The 26,456-nt window shown below is 43.2% G+C and overlaps 3 protein-coding genes across 3 annotated transcripts; all 3 read left to right on the top strand.

Moving 5' to 3' along the window:
• Positions 1–633: 633 nt before the first annotated feature.
• Positions 634–2,334, top strand: LOC311004163 (trace amine-associated receptor 7e-like; the record flags this gene model as incomplete). The annotated part of the gene is made up of 2 exons (XM_083996109.1): positions 634–797; positions 1,536–2,334. 2 exons carry the CDS (start codon positions 634–636, stop codon positions 2,332–2,334), a joined length of 963 nt encoding a protein of 320 aa, XP_083852235.1.
• A 3,036-nt stretch (positions 2,335–5,370) lies between these two features.
• Positions 5,371–6,798, top strand: LOC311004208 (trace amine-associated receptor 7e-like; the record flags this gene model as incomplete). The annotated part of the gene is made up of 2 exons (XM_083996161.1): positions 5,371–5,534; positions 6,000–6,798. 2 exons carry the CDS (start codon positions 5,371–5,373, stop codon positions 6,796–6,798), a joined length of 963 nt encoding a protein of 320 aa, XP_083852287.1.
• A 3,338-nt stretch (positions 6,799–10,136) lies between these two features.
• LOC311004207 (trace amine-associated receptor 13c-like) lies at positions 10,137–11,267 on the top strand (the record flags this gene model as incomplete). The annotated part of the gene is made up of 2 exons (XM_083996160.1): positions 10,137–10,303; positions 10,451–11,267. The coding sequence occupies 2 exons, from the start codon at positions 10,137–10,139 to the stop codon at positions 11,265–11,267; spliced, it is 984 nt and encodes a 327-aa protein (XP_083852286.1).
• Positions 11,268–26,456: the final 15,189 nt, after the last annotated feature.

Genomic DNA, 26,456 nt, shown 5'->3' on the forward strand with positions numbered 1-26,456 from the left:
CCAGCTTTCTCCACCACCAGCGGCTCCAACTCACCACCAGGTGGTGATCAGTTGACAGCTCAGCCCCTCCCTTCATCTGAGTGTTTAAGTCATGCGGCCAAAGGTCAGATGACACGACCACAAATCATTGACCCCCTGGCTTGCGGTGTCCTGGTGCCACATGCACTGGTGGACATCCTGATGCTTGAACATGGTGTTTGTTATGGACAAACTGTGACCAACACAGAAGTCCAGCATGGGTAAAGAAACTAGATGTAACAGACAATCTCAGCCACTGAAGGTGTTGAGGACTGAGGATGAGCTGGGTGATGGTATGCTTACACAGATTGGTATGAATCCAACTGGATACTTCCAGCATTAGATACCAGCAGTGAAGTGTGGAAGGAAATTTTGTTTTCCTGAATATACTGGATAACTTTGATAGGGACAGTTGTCTGGCTGGATGATGGACATGCAGAGAAAAAGAAGAGACTGAGTGATTTGATGTGGAAGTCTGAGTCAGGATGGCGGGGGTGAATACATGAGAGGATCAAACTTTGGACGAATGAAAAGTTTGATTCACAGAGTGAAGGAGGAGGGAGAGGAGATAAAGGAGCAGTCAGACAGAGCTGTGGTCACTCAGCTCCTCTCATGATGGAAGAGGCTGAGCTCTGCTTCCCACAGCTCCTCAACACCTCCTGCAGGAGGCCACCACCTCCTCACTCTGAGGCTCTGCTGGTTTACGTCCTGCTCTTCTTCATCTCTGTGCTCACTGCTGCTCTCAACCTGCTGCTCATCATCTCCATCTCCCACTTCAGGTGCCCACACTGTGCTCACTCACTGTTGAACCATGTTGTCTAAATCCACAGCTTGAGTTGTTTGGTTTCTGATATTATTGTTGAAAATGTTCAAATGTCACTGGTTTGTTCCCACAGAGACAAGAGAACAAATCATTTAACTTATCAACTGTCTCCCTGTTTGTACAGCATTTGTTCTGTAACTTTAGGGTCTGTCACAGTGTGGGAACAGTTCACACTTTTCTTCTTTGCAAAATTTCAAAGGAGGTTAAATCGAAAGCAACTGGACTTAGTTATTTGTCTTTGTCTAGTTGCTTTCGATTTAACCTCCTTTGAAATACTATGACCTGGACAAATGAGAATATGCACCGGCTTATTGTTGAAAATGTTCAAATGTCATTGGTTTGTTCCCACAGAGAGCGAGAGAACAAAATATTTAACTTATTTACTGTCCATCTGTTTTTACAGCATTTCTTCTGTAACTTTAGGGTCTGTCACAGTGTGGGAACAGTTCACACTTTTCTTCTTTGCATTCATGCTCCCATGTTGTCTGAGGAACTTCCTGTTTTCTCTTGTGTAACATCCAGACATTTGTTTTGACACAGGTTCAGTGAGGCTGAAGGAAAACCACAGGGTTCAGGTTGATTCTGCCTCAGTGTGATGAACCTGATCCAGTGGCCTTTTACTCTTTTAACTTGTGTTTAGATTATTCTAAACTGCTGGTTTTGTTATGACTTTGTTGCTGTTTTGTGTTTTTAGGAAGCTTCACTCCCCCACCAACTTCATCCTCCTCTCTCTGGCCGTCTCAGACTTCTTCGTGGGCCTCCTGGTGATCCCGGTTGAGACCCTCATGATGGGGACCTGCTGGGTTCTGGGAGACCTCATGTGTGCTCTGTACTTTCTCCTGCCTTACACCGTCATCTCTGCCTCCGTGGGGAGCATGGTGCTGATATCGGTGGACCGCTACGTGGCGATCTGTGACCCCCTGCGTTACCCCACCAGGGTCACTGTGAGGGTGGTGACTGCTGCTGTGTGTCTCTGCTGGCTCTGCTCTGCTGTCTACAGCGTTGCCATCATGCATGATGAACTGAAACAACCGGGCAGGTCAAATCCCTGTCACGGAGAGTGTGTGGTGAGCGTGGCAGGAGATGTGGACCTTGTTGTTGCCTTCGTCATCCCCATCGCCATCATCACAGTACTGTATGTCAGAGTGTTTGCAGTGGCGGTGTCTCAGGCTCGAGCCATGCGCACTGTGACCGTCGGGTACTCGATGACCGTGACAGCAAAGAGGTCTGAGCTGAAGGCAGCCCGGACTCTGGGGGTTCTGATAGCTGTGTTTCTGATCTGTTACTCTTCGTACTACTGTCTGACTATGTCTGGTGGAAACATCCTGGTGGGTTCTTCAACTGAGACCTTCATGAGCTTTGTGTTGTATTTTAACTCCTGTCTGAACCCGCTCCTCTACGCCCTGTTCTACCCCTGGTTCAGAAAAGCTGTGAGACTCATTGTGACTCTTCAGATCCTGCAGCCTGGATCTTGTGACGCCAACGTCCTGTAGAGACTCTGAGACCCTCTCTCTGTTCTTGGACAAAACTTAATATTACATGATGTGTTCAGGTGCAGGTGGAAGGCCTCTGGACTGTGTCCACCTGCAGCTGAATCTGGTAGTCTTGTTGATCCAGTACTGTAACTGCACTGTAATAGATCCAGAAATGTAATGATTTGTTATCAGTCTAATACTGTTACTACACATTTATCAATTTGGTCTTGTAACTGTTCTCATAAACAGGAAACTTGCAATAATTCAACCTGAATCCAATGCACATGTGAGAATATAATTTCTGTATGTGGAGGCTGATTCATGACTGGAAAATCCACAGAAGAAACATAAAGTTTGATGCTCCGAGGTCATCAGGTGTTTTCTAAATCGTAGCCTTTCAGAGTGTCTGAAGTCTGTCTAAGATCCGGCTGCTTGTGTGAACTGAGCTCAGACATCAGCAGCTGTGTCTCTTTCAAATAACATTTCTGTGCAGGAAAGATGTTTTTTTGGAATAAATGTTGTTTATGTGTCACATGTTCAAACAGTTCAACCTTAGTGGAGACCTCAGTCACTGAGACCAGAGATCAGATTAAACAGTCAAATATTATAAGAACCAAATAAACAAATAAACCCTAAAAAAAAATACATGAGTCTACATCCCACATGGATCTATATGAATTAGGCTGAACAATTAATGTTAAAGTCTCAATATGGCCATGTGTAATATTCAAATCACTGGAGATGAGTCATAACGTACATGAAGACACCGGCCTATGAAACATCTTCTCCAGATGTTACAGTCAAAATGAATAATTACAATCAGACTACAGTCCTGACTCATGTCAGAAAATACCAAAATTACAACAAGAATTTCTATATATGTACACATTTTGCATATCATTCAGCCCCGATACAAATCTAGTGATGATCGCTGAGGTGACATGATGTTTATAGTGCACCAAAGTAATAATAATCTTTCACCTGTGGTTACATGCACCAAACCTGGTAGATTATTTATCTCTCTGGAGCCATTAATTTGAAAAATCCCATGAGACACTTGAATATTTAAAATGCCAGCAATATTTCCAGCACAGAGTTTCACCCTCAGGACAGATTTCAATGATATAAGGTCTTTACACAGTGGGACATGACAGGCTTGTCAGCCAAGACAGCCCCACAACATGAGACTTGAGGTACTCAGGGCGGATCTCATCCACCCACGGTGCCTTGCCACTGATGAGCTTCTGAACTACCTCAGTGACTTGAGCTTGTGATGGATGAATCAACCTCTGGGTGCTCAGCCTCTGCTTCCTCTATTGAAGGTGTGTCAGTGGGGCTGAGGAGATCCTTGAAGTATTCCTACCACCGCCCGACAATATCCCCAGTCGAAGTCAACAGCTCCCCGCCTCCACTGTAAATAGTGTTGGCAGAGAATGGCTTGCATGATCCACTCTTCCATCCTTTACTCCCATTAAGCTGGCCTGCTCTCCCTGCCTTTCCTACCCACCAGAAGCTGCCTTCATCAGCTCTTGTTAACCATTTCCATGTCTTCCCATATTCTGTTTTGTAAACTGTTTTCTTGACTGTATACAACATCTATTGCACGTCTGTCTGTTCTGGGTGAGGGATCCCTCCTCTGTTGCTTCTCCAATTTTTTCCCTGTCAAAAGGCATGGCTTTTTTTGGAAGTCGATGTGAGGGTCTAAGGGCAGAGTATGTTGTGTAAAGCCCTTTGTGACAAATTGTTTGTAAAAACGGGCTATACAAATAAAATTGCCTTGCCTTGCCCCTTCTGAGGCCTGACGCCAGATGGTTTGCTACAATTTATTTTAAGCTTACCAGAAGTCTTCCTTCATGGCCTCCCCGAACTTCTTCCAGACCTGAGTCTTTGCTTCCATAACCACCTGAGCTGCAGTACGATTGGCCTGCCGGTGCCCATCAGCTGCCTCAGGTGTCCCACTGGCCAGCCAGGCTTGATAGGACTCCTTCTTCAGCTCGACGGCATCCCTTACTTCCGGTGTCCACCACCGGGTTCGGCGGATGCCGCCATGGCAGGCACCTGAGACCTTACTGCTATAGTGGAGAACATGGTCCACTCGGACTCAATGTCCCCAGCCTTCCTCGGGATCTGGTTGAAGCTCTCCTTGAGGTGGGAGTTGAAGACCTCCCTGACAGAGGGTTCTGCCAGACATTCCTAACAGACCTTCACGATACGTTTGGGTCTGTCCAGCTTTCTCCACTGTCAGTGTAACCAACGTCAATCTGGCCCTCTACGTTGTGTTTCTCGGTATGAACCCTGGTCTCCTGCACAGCAGGCAACGATGCAAACCGTTTTGCCAAGAACTCAGTGAGCGCTTGGCAGCCAGTTTGCGCGTCCTTTTTTTTTGGGTGAGTGAGTGCAACTCCGTTACACCAGCGGCTCCAACTCACCACCATGTGGTGATCAGTTGACAGCTCAGCCCCTCCCTTAATCTGAGTGTTTAAGTCATGCGGCCAAAGGTCAGATGACACGACCACAAATCATTGACATCTGGCCTGCGGTGTCCTGGTGCCACATGCACTGGTGGACACCCTTATGCTCTAACATGGTGTTTGTTATGGACAAACTGTGACCAACACAGAAGTCCAACATGGGTGGACGAACTAGATGTAACAGACGCGAAAGTAGGTCGATCTTAGCCACTAAAAGTGTGGAGGACTGAGGATGGGGCCTCTTTGACTGACAGCTGGGTCATGGTATGCTCTTCACAGATTGGTATAAATCCAGCTGGATACTTCCAGGACTAGAGACCAGCAGTGAAGTGTGGTAGGAAATTGATCCTGAATATACTAGGCAACTTTGATAGGGACAGTTGTCTGACTGGATGATGGACATTCAGAGAAAAAGAAGAGAGTGAGTTATGTGATGTGGAATTCTCAGTCGGGATGGTGGGGGTAAATAAACGAGAGGATCAAACTTTGGACGAATAAAAAGTTTGATTCACAGAGTGAAGGAGGAGGGAGAGGAGATAAAGGAGCAGTCAGACAGAGCTGTGGTCACTCAGCTCCTCTCATGATGGAAGAGGCTGAGCTCTGCTTCCCACAGCTCCTCAACACCTCCTGCAGGAGGCCACCACCTCCTCACTCTGAGGCTCTGCTGGTTTACGTCCTGCTCTTCTTCATCTCTGTGCTCACTGCTGCTCTCAACCTGCTGCTCATCATCTCCATCTCCCACTTCAGGTGCCCACACTGTGCTCACTCACTGTTGAACCATGTTGTCTAAATCCACAGCTTGAGTTGTTTAGTTTCTGACATTATTGTTGAAAATGTTCAAATTTGACTGGTTTGTTCCCACAGAGAGCGAGAGAACAAAAATTTTAACTTACCAACTGTCTCCCTGTTTGTACAGCTTCTGTTCTGTAACTTTAGGGTCTGTCACAGTGTGGGAACTTTGAGTTTCATCGTTTTCTTCTTTGCATTCATGCTCCGATGTTGTCTGAGGAACTTCCTGTTTTCTTGTGTAACATCCAGACATTTGTTTTGACACAGGTTCAGTGAGGCTGAAGGAAAACCGCAGGGTTCAGGTTGATTCTGCCTCAGTGTGATGAACCTGATCCAGTGGCCTTTTACTCTTTTTACCCATGTGTTTAGTTTATTCTAAGCTGCTGGTTTTGTTATGACCTTGTTGCCATTCTGTGTTTTTAGGCAGCTGCACTCCCCCACCAACTTCATCCTCCTCTCTCTGGCGGTCTCAGACTTCTTCGTGGGCCTCCTGGGGATCCCGGTTGAGACCCTCATGACGGGGACCTGCTGGGTTCTGGGAGACCTCATGTGTGCTCTGTACTTTGTCCTAGCTTATACCATTGTCTCTGCCTCCGTGGGGAGCATGGTGCTGATATCGGTGGACCGCTACGTGGCGATCTGTGACCCCCTGCGTTACCCCACCAGGGTCACTGTGAGGGTGGTGACTGCTGCTGTGTGTCTCTGCTGGCTCTGCTCTGTCGTCTACAGCGTTGCCATCATGTATGATGAACTGAACCAACCGGGCAGGTCAAATCCCTGTGAGGGAGAGTGTGTGGCAAACGTGGCAGGAGATGTGGACCTTGTTGTCGCCTTCGTCATCCCCATCGCCATCATCACAGTTCTGTATGTCAGAGTGTTTGCAGTGGCGGTGTCTCAGGCTCGAGCCATGCGCACCGTCACCGTCGGGTACTCGATGACCGTGACAGCAAAGAGGTCTGAGCTGAAGGCGGCCCGGACTCTGGGGGTTCTGATAGCTGTGTTTCTGATCTGTTACTCTCCGTATTATTGTCTGAATATGTCGGGTGGAAACATCCTGGTTGGTTCTTCAACTGAGACCTTCATGAGCTTTGTGTTGTATTTTAACTCCTGTCTGAACCCGCTCCTCTACGCCCTGTTCTACCCCTGGTTCAGAAAAGCTGTCAGACTCATTGTGACTCTTCAGATCCTGCAGCCTGGATCCTGTGACGCCAACGTCCTGTAGAGACTCTGAGACCCTCTCTCTGTTCTTAAATCTAATGTTACATGATGTGTTCACATGCAGGTGGAAGGCCTCTGGACTGTGTCCACCTGCAGCTGAATCTGGTAGTCTTGTTGATCCAGTACTGTAACTGCACTGTAATCGATCAAGAAATGTAATGATTTATTATCAGTCTAGTACTGTTACTACACATTTATCAGTCTGGTCCTGTAACTGTTCTTTTAAACAATGGAAACTTGCAGTAATTCAAGCAGCTGCACATGTGAGAATATGATTTCTGTATGTGGAGGCTGATTCATGACTGAAAAATCTACAGAAGAAGAAACAGAAAGCTTGACTGAGGTCATCAGGTGTTTTCTGCATCATAGCCTCTCAAAATGTCAGAAGTCTGTCTAAGATCCGGCTGCTTGTGTGAACTGAGCTCAGACATTTGCAGCTGTGTCTTTTTCAGATAGTATTTCTGTGCACCAACGATGTTTCTTTAGATTAAATGTTGTTTTTGTGTCACATGTTGAAACATTTCAGCCTGAATTGAGGCTCCAGTTACTGTGAGAACAACTAAATAAATAAACCTTAAAATACATGTAGTGAAACCATGAGTCTACATCCCATGTAAAATATCTATATATATGAATTAAGGCTGAACAATTAATGTTGAAGCCTGAATATGGCCATTTGTAATATTCAAATCACTGGAAATGAGTGAGAATGTACAAGAATACACACACGCTTACAGTCAAAATGAACAATTGCAATCAGACTAAAGTCAGAAAATATCAAAATAATAAGAATATCCATCCATCCATCCATCCATCCACCCACCCACCACACACACACACACACACACACACACACACACACACACACACACACACACACACACACACACACACACACACACACACACACACACACACACAGGTGGCCTGATGTTTATAGTGCACCATAGTATTAATAATCTTTCACCTGTGGATACAAGCACCAAAACTGGTGGGTTATTTATCGCTCTGGGGCCATTAATCTGAAAAACCACCCACAAGACAAATAACAATGATATAAGGTCTTCACACAGTGGGGACGTGACAAATTAAAGACAAGAAGATGCTAAATATTTGCTGGTGAATATTTAGCATGAAAATAATTCAAACCAGCTGTGATGTGAATACGCAACAGACGCAACAATTCAACAATTCTAAATGAAAGTTTGGCTTCACATCAGGTGGTTCTTTGCCCCAAGTATTCAACAGCGGTTGGTTTACGTTAGCAAAATCTGCTGTGCCACTGTCTTGTCTATAACTCTGTCCTATGGAAGTCCAGATTTCCTCTCCCTGGACACCTCCTCCAAGGCATTCCCAGGCCAGCCGAGTGTCCTGGGTCTTCCTCGAGGCCTCCTCCTGGTGGGGCATGCCTGGAATACCTTCCAAGGGAGGTGTCCAGGAGGCATCCAATACAGATGCCCGAGCCACCTCAGTTGGCTCCTTTCGATGTGGAGGAGCATCGGCTTTACTCCGAGCTCCTCCCGGGTGACAGAGCTCCTCACCAGGGTGGTGCCCCACCACCCTGCGGAGGAAACTCATTTTGGCCGCTTGTATCTGAGATCTAGTTCTGTCGGTCATGACCCAAAGTTCATGACCATAGGTGAGGGTAGGAACGTAGACTGACTGGTAAATCGGGAGCATCACCTTTTGGCTCAGCTCCTTCTTCACCACGACAGACCGGTACATTGACCGTATTACCGCGGGCACTGCACCGATTCGCTAGCCTCGTAAACCCGCCTCTCCCGGAACTGCATTTCATTTCATTCTGAGGGAGAGTCTGGCCTCATCCCCATTCTAAGCGTTTGGACTGAAACCCTCAGAAGGCCGAGCCAATCAGCGTCGCCGCTGTGATTGACACAGCACGTTGGCCAATCAGGGACCGACTGGTGCAAAGCCCCGTCACTACACCAACTTGCTGATTGGTTGAATGGGGTTGTCTGTCAACGCTAATACTCCCGCCCAGCCCCCGCCCACCCCAGACGCTTAGAGCGGGGATGAGGCCAGACTCTCCTTCAGAATGAAATGAAATGCAGTTCCGGGAGAGGTGGGTTTACGAGGCTACCGATTCGCCTGTCATTCTCACACTCTATCCTTCCTTCACTCATGAACAAGACCCCAAGATACATACTCCTCCATTTGAGGCAGGAGTTCTCCTCCAAACTTGACGGGGCAAGTCACCTCCAAACTGGCCTGCCACTTGGACACACTAACAAGTGTGATCCCCCGATAGTTGGAACATATCCTCCAGTCCCCCTTTTTTTAAAGTATATTTTTTGGCTTTTCATGCCTTTACAGTTTGAGAGAGACAAGAAATGGAGAGGCAGAGAGAGGGGGAATAACATGCAGGAAAGGGCTGCCCAATGCGGGATTCGAACCAGGGCCGCCTGCAGGCACCTGAGACCTTACGGCTACAGTGGAGAACATGGTCCACTCGGACTCAGTGTCTCCAGCCTCCCTCGGGATCTGGTTGAAGGTCTCCTTGAGGTGGCAGTTGAAGACCTCCCTGACAGAGGGTTCTGCCAGACATTCCTAACAGAGCTTCATGATACGTTTGGGTCTGACATGTCTGTCCAGCTTTCTCCACCGCCAGCGGCTCCAACTCACCACCAGGTGGTGATCAGTTGACAGCTCGGCCCCTCCCTTCATCTGAGTGTTTAAGTCATGCGGCCAAAGGTCAGATGACACGACCACAAATCATTGACTTCTGGCCTGCGGTGTCCTGGTGCCACATGCACTGGTGGACACCCTGATGCTTGAACATGGTGTTTGTTATGGACAAACTGTGACCAACACAGAAGTCCAGCATGGGTAAAGAAACTAGATGTAACAGACAATCTCAGCCACTGAAGGTGTTGAGGACTGAGGATGAGCTGGGTGATCGTATGCTTTTCACAGATTGGTATGAATCCAGGTGGATACTTCCAGGATTAGATACCAGCAGTGAAGTGTGGAAGGAAACTGATCGTGAATATACTGGGTAACTTTGATAGGGACAGTTGTCTGGCTGGATGCAAATTAGCTTAAAGCTATAATCTGGTACAGTGCATCAAATGGCAACATTTATGTTTGAACTGTACACTGTCCCTTTCAAATAAATTAAATTGAAATTGGCAGGATGATGGACATTCAGAGAAAAAGAAGAGACTGAGTGATTTGATGTGGAAGTCTGAGTCAGGATGGTGGGGGTAAATACACGAGAGGATCAAACTTTGGACGAATGAAAAGTTTGATTCACAGAGTGAAGGAGGAGGGAGAGGAGATAAAGGAGCAGTCAGACAGAGCTGTGGTCACTTATCTCCTCTCATGATGGAAGAGGCTGAGCTCTGCTTCCCACAGCTCCTCAACACCTCCTGCAGGAAGCCCACATCTCCTTGGCCTGAAGCTTTCATCATTCACATTGCACGCTCCTCCATCACTGTGCTCACTGTAACTCTGAACCTGCTCGTCATCATCACAATCTCCCATTTCAGGTAGCTGAACTTATTTAATTTTAATACATGCCTCTGTAGTTTTACAAGCAGAATGGTCTTTGGATTTGTGCTTTATCAGCAGACATTGTTTGAATAGACTGTGCTGTCACATGGGGCCTTACAGATATTTTTCTCTTCTCCCTCCAGGCAGCTTCACACACCCACTAACATCCTCCTCCTCTCTCTGGCGGTATCAGACCTTTTCGTTGGCCTGTTTTTTATGCCGGGAGAAATCCTACGAAAGTCATTCTGCTGGTTTCTTGGTGATCTGATGTGTTCTGTGTATATATTTGTGTCCTTCATCACCACCTCCACATCAGTAGGAGACATGGTGCTGATATCCATCGACCGTTATGTTGCTATTTGTGACCCTCTGTGTTACACAACCAGAGTCACTGAAAAAAGAGTTAAACTCTGTGTTTGTCTGTGTTGGTCCTGCTCTGTTTTCTATAACGGTCTCATTGTAAAGGACAACCTGATTTATCCAAACAGACACATTTCATGTTATGGAGAATGTGTGCTTGTTATTCATTATATTGCAGGAACTGTTGACCTTGTTCTGACATTTATTCTTCCCATCACTATCATCATAGTTCTGTACATGAGAGTGTTTGTGGTGGCTGTGTCTCAGGCTCGTGCCATGCGCTCTCACATTACAGCTGTCACACTGCAGAGCTCACTGACTCTAACCACAAAGAAATCTGAGCTGAAAGCAGCCAGGACTCTTGGTGTTCTTGTATTTGTGTTTCTATTGTGTTTCTGTCCATATTATGGTATTACTCTTGCAGGAAAAAATTTACTCAATTCTCCCAGTGCAACTTCTATATTCTACCTCGTATATTTGAACTCCTGTCTGAACCCTATAATCTACGCCTTGTTCTACCCCTGGTTTAGAAAAGGTATCAGACTGGTTGTGACTCTGCAGATACTGCAGCCTGGCTCCCGCAGGGCCAATGTACTGTAGAGAGGCTGCGGAGAGACTGCTCTATGAATAAGCCATGAAATCTAGACAATCTAAATTTAAGAAATGAATTATATTGTATTTCCTCAAATAATCATCTCAACTGCGCAGGGTACCAGGTCTTATTGAAGCCAGGCTTTTATTTGCAAGAGGCCTTTGTTTCTAATTCCCTCTGTTTTATAAGTATACATGCTCATATTTTATTATGATGTCTCCTTATTTTCCATTTTCTTCCTCTGCTCTGTAAATTTGTAATAAGCTCATTGTTCAGTGCTAATCTTCATCTTGGGCTGCTTGGCTCCTGTTGTCCTTAATGTGCTGTCGGAGGTGGGTCACCCCCAGTTTCCACATACTTCCTCTCCGCTCCGTCTCCATTGTACACACGGGACCAATGTGCTCCCATTCCACAGTGTGAACTGCGGTCCATCTCTGGAGATAGAGCGGAGACCTGCTGTCCCTCTCCGAAGCAGAGGACGAGGTCGTCTTCACTTTCCAGTTTTCACACACAGTCCGCAACCTTTGAAAGACTTTCTCATCATATCCTTGTCCAGTTTGTTCCAGGTGGCGACTGTCCCAAGCAGTGAATTTTTAATTTGCCCTGGCCTCTGGGGCTGGCCTTTATTTGTTGATGTAAAAGGGCCAGTTTTTAATTGACTATGAGCTTATTACTGGGGAAATACAGTATATGAACGAAAACACAAGTAGACATTTTTTTGTGGCACTGTTGCTGTCATTGATGTTCACACAAAAATGTTGCAGCTCTGCCAGTTGTGTTGGTCAGTAAGTGGATTAACAGAGTCAAACAGTTCATGTATAACCCTCTCAAGCTCCAAACTCTGCAGTGTGTGAACACCATTACATGCAGTAATTTCAGAGACTCAAAATTGAACAACTTCCACTTAGGCTGAAACTCAACAGTTGTGAGCACCAAGAGCTGTTTTTAGGCAAATCAGCCACTTTTATCTCACTTGTGAATTTGTGACACAGCTTCCCCTCAGTAGTCACACTGATGAGTGCAGGGCTCCTGGGTTCTTCTTTATCAATTTAACCATAATTTAACCCTGATTAACTCCAAATACTATCTTGGATCTCTTTTCAAAGTACACACATGAAATATTTCTTTAACCTGTGAACTCGCCTTTCATAAGTTATAGTTTTAATAAAGATTTTAAACCAAATGTGTCTGTCTATGTCTCTCTCAGAATGTATGATTCCTTCTTTTAGAAAAATACGTCTCATTTTTCACTTAATAAAGAAATGATTATTTCTAATGAAATAAAAATATGAATGTTCCTTTTTAAAGAAATCACTGTAAATTAAATGTCCCTCTTTTTGCTGTACCATATATAAATGCACAAACAATAATATACATTTTTAACCCTCAAATGGATTAACTCAGAAAAAATCAGTTTACCAACTTCAAGGTCACTTAAACATAATTTGTGGGCCCACAGACACCTTAATGCACTGTCTACTAAAGCCGGCAACTAAAATTATTATGAGACTTAAATGTACATTAAACTCATTAACGTCAACGAAAGGTTCAGTGAAAGTCGACAAGATGCTTACTTAGATTAAAACTTAGAATTTAGAAGACTTTATTTTCATTGTACAATTGTACAATTAAATTCTGTGGGCACTTCTCAGGCAAGCCATCAGATGGTCTCTGTAATGATTGGTGTTATATTAAAGGGATGGTTCAACATTTTTGGCAAATTGGCCCATTGCCATAATCCCTATAGTCTTAGCAGTAGGTTCATTACCTTACCTTGTCGGTGCAAGCTATTTTTAGAACGGTGGAGCAGAGCCGCAAGCTGCTCAGAGCTACACTACAGAGGCTAATGGGATTTCTTGGTTTCTCTCATCAAACTCATCAAATACACAATCCAACAACTCCAAACCGCTCTGGTGGACAAGTTGTGACCTGCACATTCACCACGCTATGAGATAATAACACAACGTTACCATTGTTGTTTTAGAGGTAAATACAGAGACTGCTTGATGAAAAACTGTCCCTGAAGACAACGCACATCAATGGTTTTGCATGAATTTACCTCTAAAACAACTCTGTCGGTAACACTTTACAATAAGGTACACAAAATTAGAGTAGTTAATGAGTAACTAATGAAGAACTAATGAGGAACTAATGAGTAGTTAGTGAGGAATTGAGGTACACAAAATTACAGTAGTTACTGAGGAACTAAGGTACACAAAATTACAGTAGTTACTGAGGAACTAATGATTAACTACTATTAGTTAATGGTCAGTTCTTCAGGAACCCCTGATCAAATTTCAGAGGAGTAGTTACTGAGGAACTAATGATGAACTATTAATGATCAGTTCTTCATTAACTCATGATCAAATTTCATAGAAAGTTCATCACAACTTGATGATTAGTGAACTAGTTACTTCATCAGTACAGAATCCTTACTCAATAACATGTCCAGCAGCCCTAAAGTGATACATAATGAGTGGTTTTTCATTTCTTCATCTTTACAATTAGTTCCTTTAAAAAAAATCACAGACAGCAAGATTCTTGAGAAGATTTTATTCATTAATTTCAGACGACATACACATTAACAATAGTCCTATTTTCCGTCAGCAATCACTTACATGAAGTATTTCAGCCTAAACACGAGTCTCTCCGTCACTCTGCTCTGCTGTAACCCGAGGAGAAAATTTTCCTTGTGGGATACAAGTGTTATCCAATGAGGAGAGAGAACGGCATGAAGGGCTGTGTGTGCAGCCAAGGGATGCGCGTGAATGTGGTGACGTAGCACGAGGACCAATTGATGCCTGACAAGGGCGGGGGCTGCTAACTCATGGTGCGTTCAAAGAAACTCGTACTTTGTGTTTTTCCTTCCTGTGAAGTCATACCAGTTCGATCTGGTACGAGTTCACGGGTCGGAAGTTACGAGTGGCCGTTATAGGGAACTTTCACAGACAACAGGATGGTAAAAACACGAGCTACGGGTTACCTGGAACGCTACCAAGTCGTAGTTGTGACTTGAAGCTGTAACTTACGGTTTCAAAAGCCTGCCTTGAACGCAGCATTAGCCGAAACGGCCGTGAAGCTGATAGACCATCCATGTAATTATGTACTATGATGCCTTTGAAATGAATATGATAGTTTGTCACATGTTTGGTAGGCTAAATGAATGTATCATGGGGGCTGTGTGTAAAGTACTGTATACCAATCACACCGTTGTTCACAGTAAAGTTGTTTGAGGTGCACAAAGTAGTAGTAGTTATTTACTATGGAACAAATTTGGAGTGAATGAGGAACCCACTATTAGTTAATGGTGAGTTCTTCAGTAACTCTTAATCAAATAACTGAGGAACTAACTGTTACTTAATCATTAGTTACCCTTTTTGTGTACCTTAAGGTAAAGTGAGACATCAAAATGAGTAGGTAATGAGTAATGAATCATTAGTTACTATTTTTGTGTACCTTAAAGTAAAGTGAGACATCAAAATGAGTAAGTAATGAGTACTGAATCATTACTTAATCATTAGTTACCCCTTTTGTGTACCTTAAAGTAAAGTGAGACATCAAAATGAGTAGGTAATAAGTACTGAATCATTACTTAATCATTAGCTACCCTTTTTGTGTACCTTAAAGTAAAGTGAGACATCAAAATGAGTAGGTAATAAGTACTCAATCATTACCTACTCAGTAGTTACTATTTTTGTGTAAGGTACACAAACATTACAGTAGTTACTGATGAACTAATGAGGAACCAAAATAATCATTTACCTGCACAGGTACACCAAAATAACATTTTTTTTGTGTCCACACACAAGAAAATGACATAGAATGTTAAAGAAAGAAAGAAAGAAAGAAAAGAAAAGAAAAGAAATAATAGTAATAGGTTATTCTAATAAAAAATACCATGTGTTTAGCGTCCCCGGCTAAATGATGGTCGAACTCTCAAACTGATGGTTCACATTGCTTTATTTGTGGGCCGTATTCAATTGCAAACACACCGTAAGAGCTATGAGAAGAAGAAAAATAAAATACAGTTACCTTTCCTTTTACTTAAATGAAATTATTTTAACTGCTTATATCACATAAAGAATCATGTAAGTTGACTCCCTTTTTATCTATTTTAATCAAAAGACAATATCCAAATGGAGTGCTGTATTACCATTAAATAACTATTTTTAACCGCTCGTTTTTAATCCAATAAACTGTTTTTAACCTTAGCATACCTCACATCAAACAGACAAAATATGTCCTGTTGCATTAATAAAACAACCAACGAGTTAGCTTAACTCCATCTCACTTCTATACAGACTGACATGGCAGCTCGGCCAATGCTAATAGCTACCGCTAACCACAACACGTTCCATACATGAGACTATCAACGGCGACCAAACCCGAGCCGGACATAAATATAGCATGAACATGTAACAAAAACAAACCTTGTGCCCCTTATTAGCCAGGTGCTAGGGCGTTTCATGTAAGTTAGGCACACTTTTAGCATTGAAGACACACTCTTAGCCTTGCAGACACACTTTTCCTACTGCCGGTAAAATCCGAAGCACCGGATGTTTGTGAGGTCTCGGCGAGGCGCTGTCAAAATAAAAGCACTGAATATAACGTCTGCTTAATATGTAAGAAATAAAGACCTGACCTTAACTAATATTCAGAAACTAAATAAATAAACATAAAAACAACAAATGTAGTAATGTTCTTATCATATTAAAGGTAATTTACAAAGTGTCATTTGTCTTTTATTTTGGAAACGAGATCATCATTTCCTGTGGCTCACCTGTGCATCTTTACTGTGAGGAGCAGTGAATTCGCTTGGCACAAGAGAAGCAATGGACCATGCAGGGAAAAGCAAACGAAAGAAAATCCCATTTCGATGATATCTGGAGTACAGTGATGAGTATATTTTAATGATATCTGTCTTTTAATAATTTTTTAAGATGTGTAAGATGACTCCTCAAATTTGACTAACTTTCTCCAAAGTGAATGTAGCCTTCTAAACCCTAGCATAGCATCGATTCTATGGTCAGTTAACAGAATGTAGCTGTTAAGACTTTATTTATTTAATCATTATTTGTAACTCTGAGTATTTTATTTAAGAGTTTTGTACCTGTATTTTATTTTGAAAAGTCGGCGTGACTACCGGTGTTGCTGATCACGGCAGTTATGTCCGGGGTTTTGACAGAGGCACATGGCCCATTGGTGAGCTGTAGCTAAGAAATAGCCTGCTAACAATGAGTAGCTTATAAGGATATAAAGTGTTGGTGCTTGTTTCGTTGGTAAGCAGGCGTGGAAGAATGAGAGTGTTATTTTAGCGCTCGCGATTAGCGCCGCTAGCTAGCGTTAGCATTGGTGCTAGCTCCCGATTAGCTTGTTATGCTAACGCTGTTAGCATTCAGGGCTGGCGTTTGGCTGGCTGGTACTTTTACACTGATTTAATCATTTGGTCCCCTGTATTTATTACAATTCATTGTGTTAATTCATATTAAAAAGGTCAATGTTTTGTTTAAAGTAAAAAGTGATGTAAAAAGGTAAAGAGTTGTAATTTCATGAATACTATTATATGTAACCTGGTATTTTAGTTATTCTTTTCAGGTTTATGACTGGTCACCTGTGGTAATTTGCATCTCTTCCAGTGTCACTTGTTGTCATAGAGGCACCATTCAAGGACCCTCGGAAAGTGGAGAACCCCCCGATTCAGATGCTGTTCACAGATCGTCTCAATCATAAACAGTTCATAAGTTATTTAATTAATGTAAAACATGTGCAAGCATAGCATCGATGTAATGTTCGGTTAACCAAACAACGGTCAGTTTTAGAGGGCTAAATTCACTTTGGACAAAGTTATCTTACAGTAAATTTGAGAAGCAATCTTACCGAATTTGTACATATATATTTCTTAAAACAGATACCATTAAAATGTACTTATACTGTACGGTCACATCCTCATCCTCTATCGTCGAGATTCTTTTTTTTTTCTTTCTTTTTTTAAACATTCTATGTCATTTTGGTGCACATAGGGGCAAATGATTATTTTGGTTCCTCATTTTATGTCATTTTCTTGTGTGTGGACATTAAAAAAAATGTTATTTTGGTGTACCTGTGCAGGTAAAATCTTATTTTGGTGCCTGTGAAGACAAAAGTTATTTTGGTGCACATGGAGGCAAATGATTATTTTGGTTCTTCATTAGTTTATCAGTAACTACTGTAATGTTTGTGTACCTTATACAAAAATAGTAACTAATGACTAGGTAATGATTCAGTACTTATTACCTACTCATATTGATTTCTCACTTTACTATAAGGTGCACAAAAAGAGTAACTAATGATTCAGTAATGATTCAGTACTCATTACCTAGTCATTTTGATGTCTCACTTTACTATAAGGTACACAAAAGGGTAACTAATGATTCAGTAATGATTCAGTACTCATTACCTACTCATTTTGATTCTCACTTTACTATAAGGTACACAAAGGGTAACTAATGATTAAGTAACAGTTAGTTCCTCAGTTATTTGATTAGGAGTTACTGAAGAACTCGCCATAAACTAATAGTGAGTTCCTCATTCACTCCAATTTGTTTCATAGTAAATAACTACTCTAAATTGTGTGCACCTCAAACAACTTTACTGTGAACCACGGTGTGATCAGTATACAGTACTACACAGCCCATGATACATTCATTTAGCCTACCAAACATGTGACAACTATCATATTTATTTAGAAGGCAACATGGATGGTCATATGATGTGTATGTGGTCTGAAATTAATGAATAAAAGCTTCTCAAGAATCCTGCTGTGGTTTTTTTAAGGAACTACTAATGTAAAGATGAAGATGAAGAAATGAAAAACCACTGGTAACACTTTACAATAACCATAGTTTATAAATGGTAAATAGACCATTTATAAATGGTTAAAAGACTATTTATAAATGGTAAATAGACCATTTATAAATGGTTAAAAGACCATTTATAAATGGTAAAACAGATAGTTTAGTAATGTTTAATCATCATTATAAACATTATATAGACCAATTATGAATGGTAAATAGATAATTTATTTATGTATCTATAATTGGCAAATAGGTAGTTTATTTATGTAAGTTAATAGTTAATTTACCATTAACAAGCAATTAAATTATGATTAATAATGTTATTAATTATTAATGGACTATTTATTAAATGTTTATATAAGGTTTAAATGTTGGTTGTAAAAACATCTATAAAGATTAAAATGTGTATCAGTGGCACTTTGTAAATGGTTAATATTTGGTTTATAAACCATCTATAAACATTACTTAGATAGTTATTGTAAAGTGGCGACTTATGTTCATAATTATTTAAATGATTAATACGTTGTTTGTCTGTAAATCATCAAGTGACATTTATTTGACTTCTTTTAATGGTGATCTATCACAGAGTGATATTTCTTTTGCAAAGAACAGGGTCTGATCATCGTATTGAACACATAACAATAACATGCAACACTGTACCACAGATAAATATGGTGGTAGGCAAAAATGGTGGATTACAACACAAGAATGACAACGTAATTTTAAATTTGATGATTAAATTTGAATTGATGATACAATATTCAGGCACACTGCACTTTAAAATTAAAGGGATAGTTCACCCAAAATCAAATTTCACTCATTATCTACTCCCTCTCATGTGGACTAAGGGCTGGGAGAAGTTTCATAGTCCTCCGTGGCTTCTCTGAGTTACAGTGGGGCTCCGTGCAGCACTGCATGTCCATATGACGGTTGAGAACGGAGCTCACTTTTCTTCGTCCAAAAAGACACACCAAAAAACATCCAAATACCTCCATAGTGCTCGTCTGTAATGTCCCTCTTGTATTGAAGCCCCAACATGAGAAATTGTTCTGAAAAAATAATGCACGGGAGCCCCGCTGTAACTCAGAGAAGCCACGGAGGACTCTGAAACTTCTCTCCCAGCCCTTAGTCCACATGAGGGGGAGTAGATAATGAGTGAAATTTGAATTTTTGGCGTGGAACTATCCCTTTAATTTTAAAGTGCAGTGTGCCTGAATATTGTATCAATCAATTCAAATTTAATCAACAAAATTAAGTTGTCATTGTTGTGTTGTAATCCCACCATTTTTGCCTACCACATATTTATGTGGTACAGTGTTGCATGTTGTTGACTCTGTTCATAAATGTGTTCAATATGATGATCAGACCCTATTCTTTTGCAAAAAATAATCACTCTGTGATAGATCACCATTAAAGAAGTCAAAATAAATGTCACTTGATGATTTACAGTATACAAACAACATATTAATCATTTAAATAATTATGAACATAAGTCGCCACTTTACAATAACCATCTAAGTAATGTTTATAGATGGTTATAAACCAAATATTAACCATTTACCAAAGTGCCAACTGATACACATTTTAATCTTTATAGATGTTTTACAACCAACATTTAAACCTTATATAAACATTTAATAAATAGTCCATTTAATAATTAATAAACATTATTAATCATAATTTAATTGCTTGTTAATGGTAAATTATCTATTAACTTACATAAATAAACTACCTATTTGCCAATTATAGATTATGGTTGAACATTAATAAATTATCTATTTACCATTCATAATTGGTCTATATGATGTTTATAAATGATGATTAAACATTAGTAAACTATCTGTTTACCATTTATAAATGGTCTATTTACCATTTATAAACTATGGTTATTGTAAAGTGTTACCGAATGACCATTAACTAATAGTAGTTAATCATTAGTTCCTCCAGTAACTACTCTTATTTTGTGTAACTTAGTTCCTCAGTAACTACTGTAATTTTGTGTACCTCAATTCCTCACTAACTACTCATTAGTTCCTCATTAAGTTCTTCATTAGTTACTCATTAACTACTCTAATTTTGTGTACCTTATTGTAAAGTGTTACCATCTGTCTGGTAATGTTCTGTTATTCCCAGGATCAGAAGGATGGTCCCTGTGGAAGTCCCTTATGAGGTCAGGGTCGACGATGTTCCGAGAAGGGACCCACGACTCTCCTCGGACCGTTGCCCTCCCAGTCCACCAAATACTGGAAGCCCCTCCCCCCTGCGGCTAGCCGCCAGAAGCTTCTTCACAGTGTAAACAGGACCCCCATCAATGAAGCGGGGAGGCGGTAGGGGTTCAGAGGGCTATTCCTGATGGGCCGGATCTTGCTGATGTGAAAGGTGGGATCTGGGTAGCTTTAGTCTCCACACACACAAAACCTTTGGACACTGGATTGGACTGACAAAACATGGAGCCAACTTGAGGCGCAGGTCCCAAGTAGACAGCCAGACCTGCTGACCAACCTGATAGTCAGGGGGCGGGGACTCCTCTCCTGTCAGCGTTCCTCTTGTAGGCTTGGGAAGTCCTTAGGAGATTCTGATGGGCCGTGACCACGTACGCCTGCAATGACGAACCATGGCAATCACCGCCTCCAGTGCCGGAAACAGCAGTGGTTGATAGCCAAACACACATTGGACGGGAGACATGCCAGTGGGAGCGCTGGGCAGCGTGTTGTGCGCATACTCCACCCACATAACATACCTGCTCCAAGAAGTGGGATTCTAGGACACTAAGCAACGGAGTCCAGTCACCAGGTCCTGATTTAACCGCTCTGACTGCCCTTAGGCTGAGGATGGTGGCCAGAGGTCAGACTAAATGTCCGCCACCCATAAAACTGGCAGAAGGCCTCCAGAAATTGTGCATGAACCACGGACCCTGAGAGGACATTCCTGGGAAACCCCAAAACTCGACAAACATGGTTCAGAAGGGTCTCTGCCGTCTCTTTGGCTGAGCAAAGTTTAGACGGCAGTATAAACCGCACCATCTTAGAGAACAATCCACTACTGTCAACACAGCAGTGTCACCTTCTGAGCGCGGCCCCGACCAGTGACCGAAGTCGAGTGATATGTCCGACCAGGGCCGCTGTGGCACATGGAGAGGCTGGAGGAGTCCAGCACTGGGGCCATTCTGCTCTTGTTCTGCTCACACACTGGGCAGGCCGACACATATTCATTGACATCATTCCTCATTCCAAGCCACCAAAAACCTTTCTCGCACCCGGGCCAGTGTTCCGTGGAAAACTGGATGACGAGAGACCAGAGATGCATGAGCCCAAGCAATCACAGAACCCTTAAGTCAGGAGTGATGAACAGTCTGTTTTGTGGTACCTCAGGTGGAATCTGTACTCCTGATTGGCTCTCCTAACCTGATCCTCAATCTCCAGGAAACACAGCCAACCACGAAGGATTCTTTGAACAGTCTAGACAACGCATCTGGTCAAGATTTTGGAGCCTGGCCTGTATGACAACGTAAATTTAACCGGAGAAAAAAGTGCCACCTGGCTTGCAGAGGGTTGAGTCTTTTGGCTGACTTAATGTATTCAATGTTTTTATGATTGGTCCACACAGGAATGGGATGTTCAGTCCCCTCAGTCAGTGTTTCACTCCTCCAATGCTAACTTTATGGCCAACAGTTTCCGGTCTCCCACAAAACTGCACTTAAGTCTCTGGAACGCTGACTCTGCTTGAGTGGACCAGGAGAACTGAGCCTTGGAGGAAGTCAAGGCATGTAAAGGGTCAGCAATGTGACTGAAGTTCCTTATAAACTTTCTATAAAAGTTTCCAAACCCCAGAAAACTTGGACCTCTCTCCTGGAAGTGGGTGTGGGCCAGTCCTGTACTGCTTGCACTTTATCGGCTGACTTGACCTTCGGAGACAAAGAGCTCGGACACAAAGAGCTTGGCGGTAGTTTGAAGTGTGCCATTCTTGCCATGCATTTCCGAGTTTTTCGTCTGACACCATGTAATGTTTGGTGTTATATTAAATAACGTGACAGGACGACCAAGTGTATGTGTACTAGTCTAACTAGCACAACTAGTGCTAACTCCATCGGCTGACAAGAAGTTAGCCAAAACGACCGGATCGCTTACTTCCGCTTTAATATAGAACCTAGAGCTGCTTTATAATCACACTACACATGGACATCTACCTTTATACTGTATGGAGCTTTAACACAAACATCTACCTTTATACTGTGTGGAGCTTTAACACAAACATCTACCTTTATACTGTATGGAGCTTTAACACAAACATCTACCTATATGCTGTATGGAGCTTTAACACAAACATCTACCTTTATACTGTATGGAGCTTTAACACAAACATCTACCTTTATACTGTATGGAGCTTTAACACAAACATCTACCTATATGCTGTATGGAGCTTTAACACAAACATCTACCTTTATACTGTATGGAGCTTTAACACAAACATCTACCTTTATACTGTATGGAGCTTTAACACAAACATCTACCTATATGCTGTATGGAGCTTTAACACAAACATCTACCTTTATACTGTATGGAGCTTTAACACAAACATCTACCTATATGCTGTATGGAGCTTTAACACAAACATCTACCTTTATACTGTATGGAGCTTTAATACAAACATCTACACAAACATCTATTTTTTATCAACGGTCAGTGTCAGAAAGAAAAAGAAGTGTTTACAGACTGAAGTGATTTGATGATGAAGACTGGTGGTGAAGGATGGAGGGTGGTGGGGGGGGGCTGGGAGGTGAATACTGCTCACTGCTGCTCTCAACCTGCTGCTCATCATCTCCATCTCCCACTTCAGGTGCCCACACTGTGCTCACTCACTGTTGAACCATGTTGTCTAAATCCACAGTTTGAGTTGTTGTTTCTGACATTATTGTTGAAAATGTTCAAATGTCACTGGTTTGTTCCCACAGAGAGCGAGAGAACAAAACATTTAACTTATCAACTGTCTCCCTGTTTGTACAGCATTTGTTCTGTAACTTTAGGGTCTGTCACAGTGTGGACACTTTGAGTTTCATCGTTTTCCTCTTTGCATTCCTGCTCCCATGTTGTCTGAGGAACTTCCTGTTTTCTCTTGTGTAACATCCAGACATTTGTTTTAACACAGGTTCAGTGAGGCTGAAGGAAAATCACAGGGTTCAGGTTGATTCTGCCTCAGTGTGATGAACCTGATCCAGTGGCCTTTTACTCTTTTTACCCATGTGTTTAGTTTATTCTAAGCTGCTGGTTTTGTTATGACCTTGTTGCCGTTCTGTTGTTTCAGGAAGCTTCACTCTCCCACCAACTTCATCCTCCTCTGGCGGTCTCAGACTTCTTCGTGGGCCTCCTGGTGATCCCGGTTGAGACCCTCATGACTGGGACCTGCTGGGTCCTGGGAGACGTCATGTGTGCTCTGTACTTTCTCCTGCCTTACACCCTCATCTCTGCCTCTGTGGGGAGCATGGTGCTGATATCGGTGGACCGCTACGTGGCGATCTGTGACCCCCTGCGTTACCCCACCAGGGTCACTGTGAGGGTGGTGACTGCTGCTGTGTGTCTGTGCTGGCTCTGCTCTGTCGTCTACAGCGTTGCCATCATGCATGATGAACTGAAACAACCGGGCAGGTCAAATATATTAGGTAGCCTATGGAAGTCCAGATTTCCTCTCCCTGGACACCTCCTCCAAGGCGTTTGCAGGCCAGCCGAGTGTCCTGGGTCTTCCTCGAGGCCTCGTCCTGGTGGGGCATGCCTGGAATACCTTCCAAGGGAGGTGTCCAGGAGGCATCCAATACAGATGCCCGAGCCACCTCAGCTGGCTCCTTTCGATGTGGAGGAGCATCGGCTTTACTCCGAGCTCCTCCCAGGTGACAGAGCTCCTCACCAGGGTAGTGCCCCACCACCCTGCGGAGGAAACTCATTTTGGCCGCTTGTATCTGTGATCTAGTTCTGTCGGTCGTGACCCAAAGTTCATGACCATGACCATAGGTGAGGGTAGGAACGTAGACTGACTGGTAAATCGAGAGCTTCACCTTTTGGCTCAGCTCCTTCTTCACCACGACAGACCGGTACATTGACCGTATAATTGCGGGTGCTGCACAGATTCACCTGTCATTCTCACACTCTATCCTTCCTTCACTCATGAACAAGACCCCGATATACTTAAACTCCTCCATTTGAGGCAGGAGTTCTCCTCCAAACTTGAGGGGGCAAGCCACCTCGAAGGTGGCCTGCCACTTGGACACACTAACGAGTGTGATCGCCCGATAGTTGGAACATATCCTCCAGTCCTCCTTTTTTTAAAGTATATTTTTTGGCTTTTCATGCCTTTACAGTTTGAGAGAGACAGGAAATGGAGAGGCAGAGAGAGGGGGAATAACATGGAGGAAAGGGCTGCCCAATGCGGGATTCGAACCGGGGCCGCCTGCAGCGAGGACTGTAGCCTCTAAACATGGGGCGCCCACTCAACCTACTGCGCCACTTGGTGCCCCATCCTCCAGTCTCTCTTTATGAAAAAAGGGACCACCACCTCTGCCTCCACTGTAAATCGTGTTGGCAGAGAACTGCTTGCATGATCCAGTCTTCCATCCATTACTCCCATTAAGCTGGCCTGCTCTCCCTGCCTTTCCTACCCACCAGAAGCTGCCTTCATCAGCTCTTGTTAACCATTCCCATGTCTTCCTACATTCTGTTTTGTAAACTGTTTTCTTGTCTGTATACAACATCTATTGCACGTCTGCCCATTCTGGGTGAGGGATCCCTCCTCTGCTTCTCCAATTTTTTTTCCCTGTTAAAGGGGTTTTTTTGGGATTCAATGTGAGGGTCTAAAGGCAGGGGATGTTGTTATGATGCTGTGTAAAACCCTTTGAGACAAACTTTGTCGGGCTATATAAATAAAATTGCCTTGCCCCTTCTGAGGCCTGACGCCAGACAGTTTGTCAGAAGTTCTTCGAAGCCTTCCTTCATAGCCTCCCCGAACTTCTTCCAGACCTGAGTCTTTGCTTCCGCAACTACCTGAGCTCCAGTACAATTGGCCTGCTGGGGCCCATCAGCTGCCTCAGGAGTCCCACTGGCCAACCAGACTCAATAGGACTCCTTCTTCAGCTAGACGGCATCCCTTACTTCTGGTGTCCACCACCGTGTTCAGGGGGTGCCGCCATGGCAGGCACCTGAGACCTTACTGCTATAGTGGAGAACATGGTCGACTCGGACTCAGTGTCCCCAGCCTCCCTCGGGATCTGGTTGAAGCTCTGCCAGGTTCTGCCAGACATTCCTAACAGACCCTCACAATACTTTCCCAGGCTCGGTGTGTTCCTACCAAGGGGGGAGTTGTGGGGGAATACCACTTCCGCGTTCAAAAACCTGCAGTTCCTCGGCTGCCGCTGGGGGCTGGGACCAGAAGTGAGCAATTCTCCATTGACCCCCATGTTAAAATAGCCAAAGACATATTTCCAGCCTGGTACATGTTTTTTTTTCGTCTCTACCAATAGTTTCCACCTCCATGGACACTGCTCATGGTGAGCAGCAGAGGATGGAGGGTTGCTCAAGTGTGCAGGCAGCAGTGACTCAGGCAGTAGAGCGGGTCGTCCAATAACCGTCCAATAACCAGAGGGTTGGCAACGATTCGAATCCCACTCTCTCCCAGTCTCTGTTGTAGTGTCCTTGGGCAAGACACCTTACCCACCTTGCCTTGTGTGAATGCGTATGAATGATCTTGGTGGTGGTTGGAGGGGCTACAGATGTAGTTCATGTATGTGGTATGAATGAATAATGGTTACTGTACGTGCTTTGGGTATCGGATAACAATAGAAAAGTGCTATATAAATGTAATCCATATGTGCTTATGTTGCTGAGGTTTTTTCCCCGGTTTTTTGTATGGATGTATGTATGGATGGATGGATGGTGTCCTGGTGCCACGTGCACTGAAGGACACCCTTATGCTCGAACATGGTGTTTGTTATAGACAACCTGTGACCAACACAGAAGTCCAGCAACAAAACACCACTCGGGTTCAGATGGGGGGACAAACTAGATGTAACAGACGCGAAAGTAGGTCGATTTCAGCCACTAAAAGTGTGGAGGACTGAGGACGGGGCCTCTTTCATTTCTTTGACTGACAGCTGGGTGATGGTATGCTTTTCACAGATTGGTATGAATCCAAACTTCTACCTTTTATACTGTATGCAGTTTTAATACAGATCTATGTTTATGCTGTAGCTTTAACACAAATGTCTACTTTTATACTGTATGGAGCTTTAATACAAACATCAACCTTTATACTGTATGGAGCTTTATTTTTATTTTTTTTAACAGAGTTTTATCAACGGTCAGTCTCAGACAGAAAAAGAAA

The sequence above is a fragment of the Trachurus trachurus genome, assembly GCF_905171665.1.
Source record: "Trachurus trachurus genome assembly, chromosome: 21".
In the NCBI taxonomy this organism is placed as follows: Eukaryota; Metazoa; Chordata; class Actinopteri; order Carangiformes; family Carangidae; genus Trachurus; species Trachurus trachurus.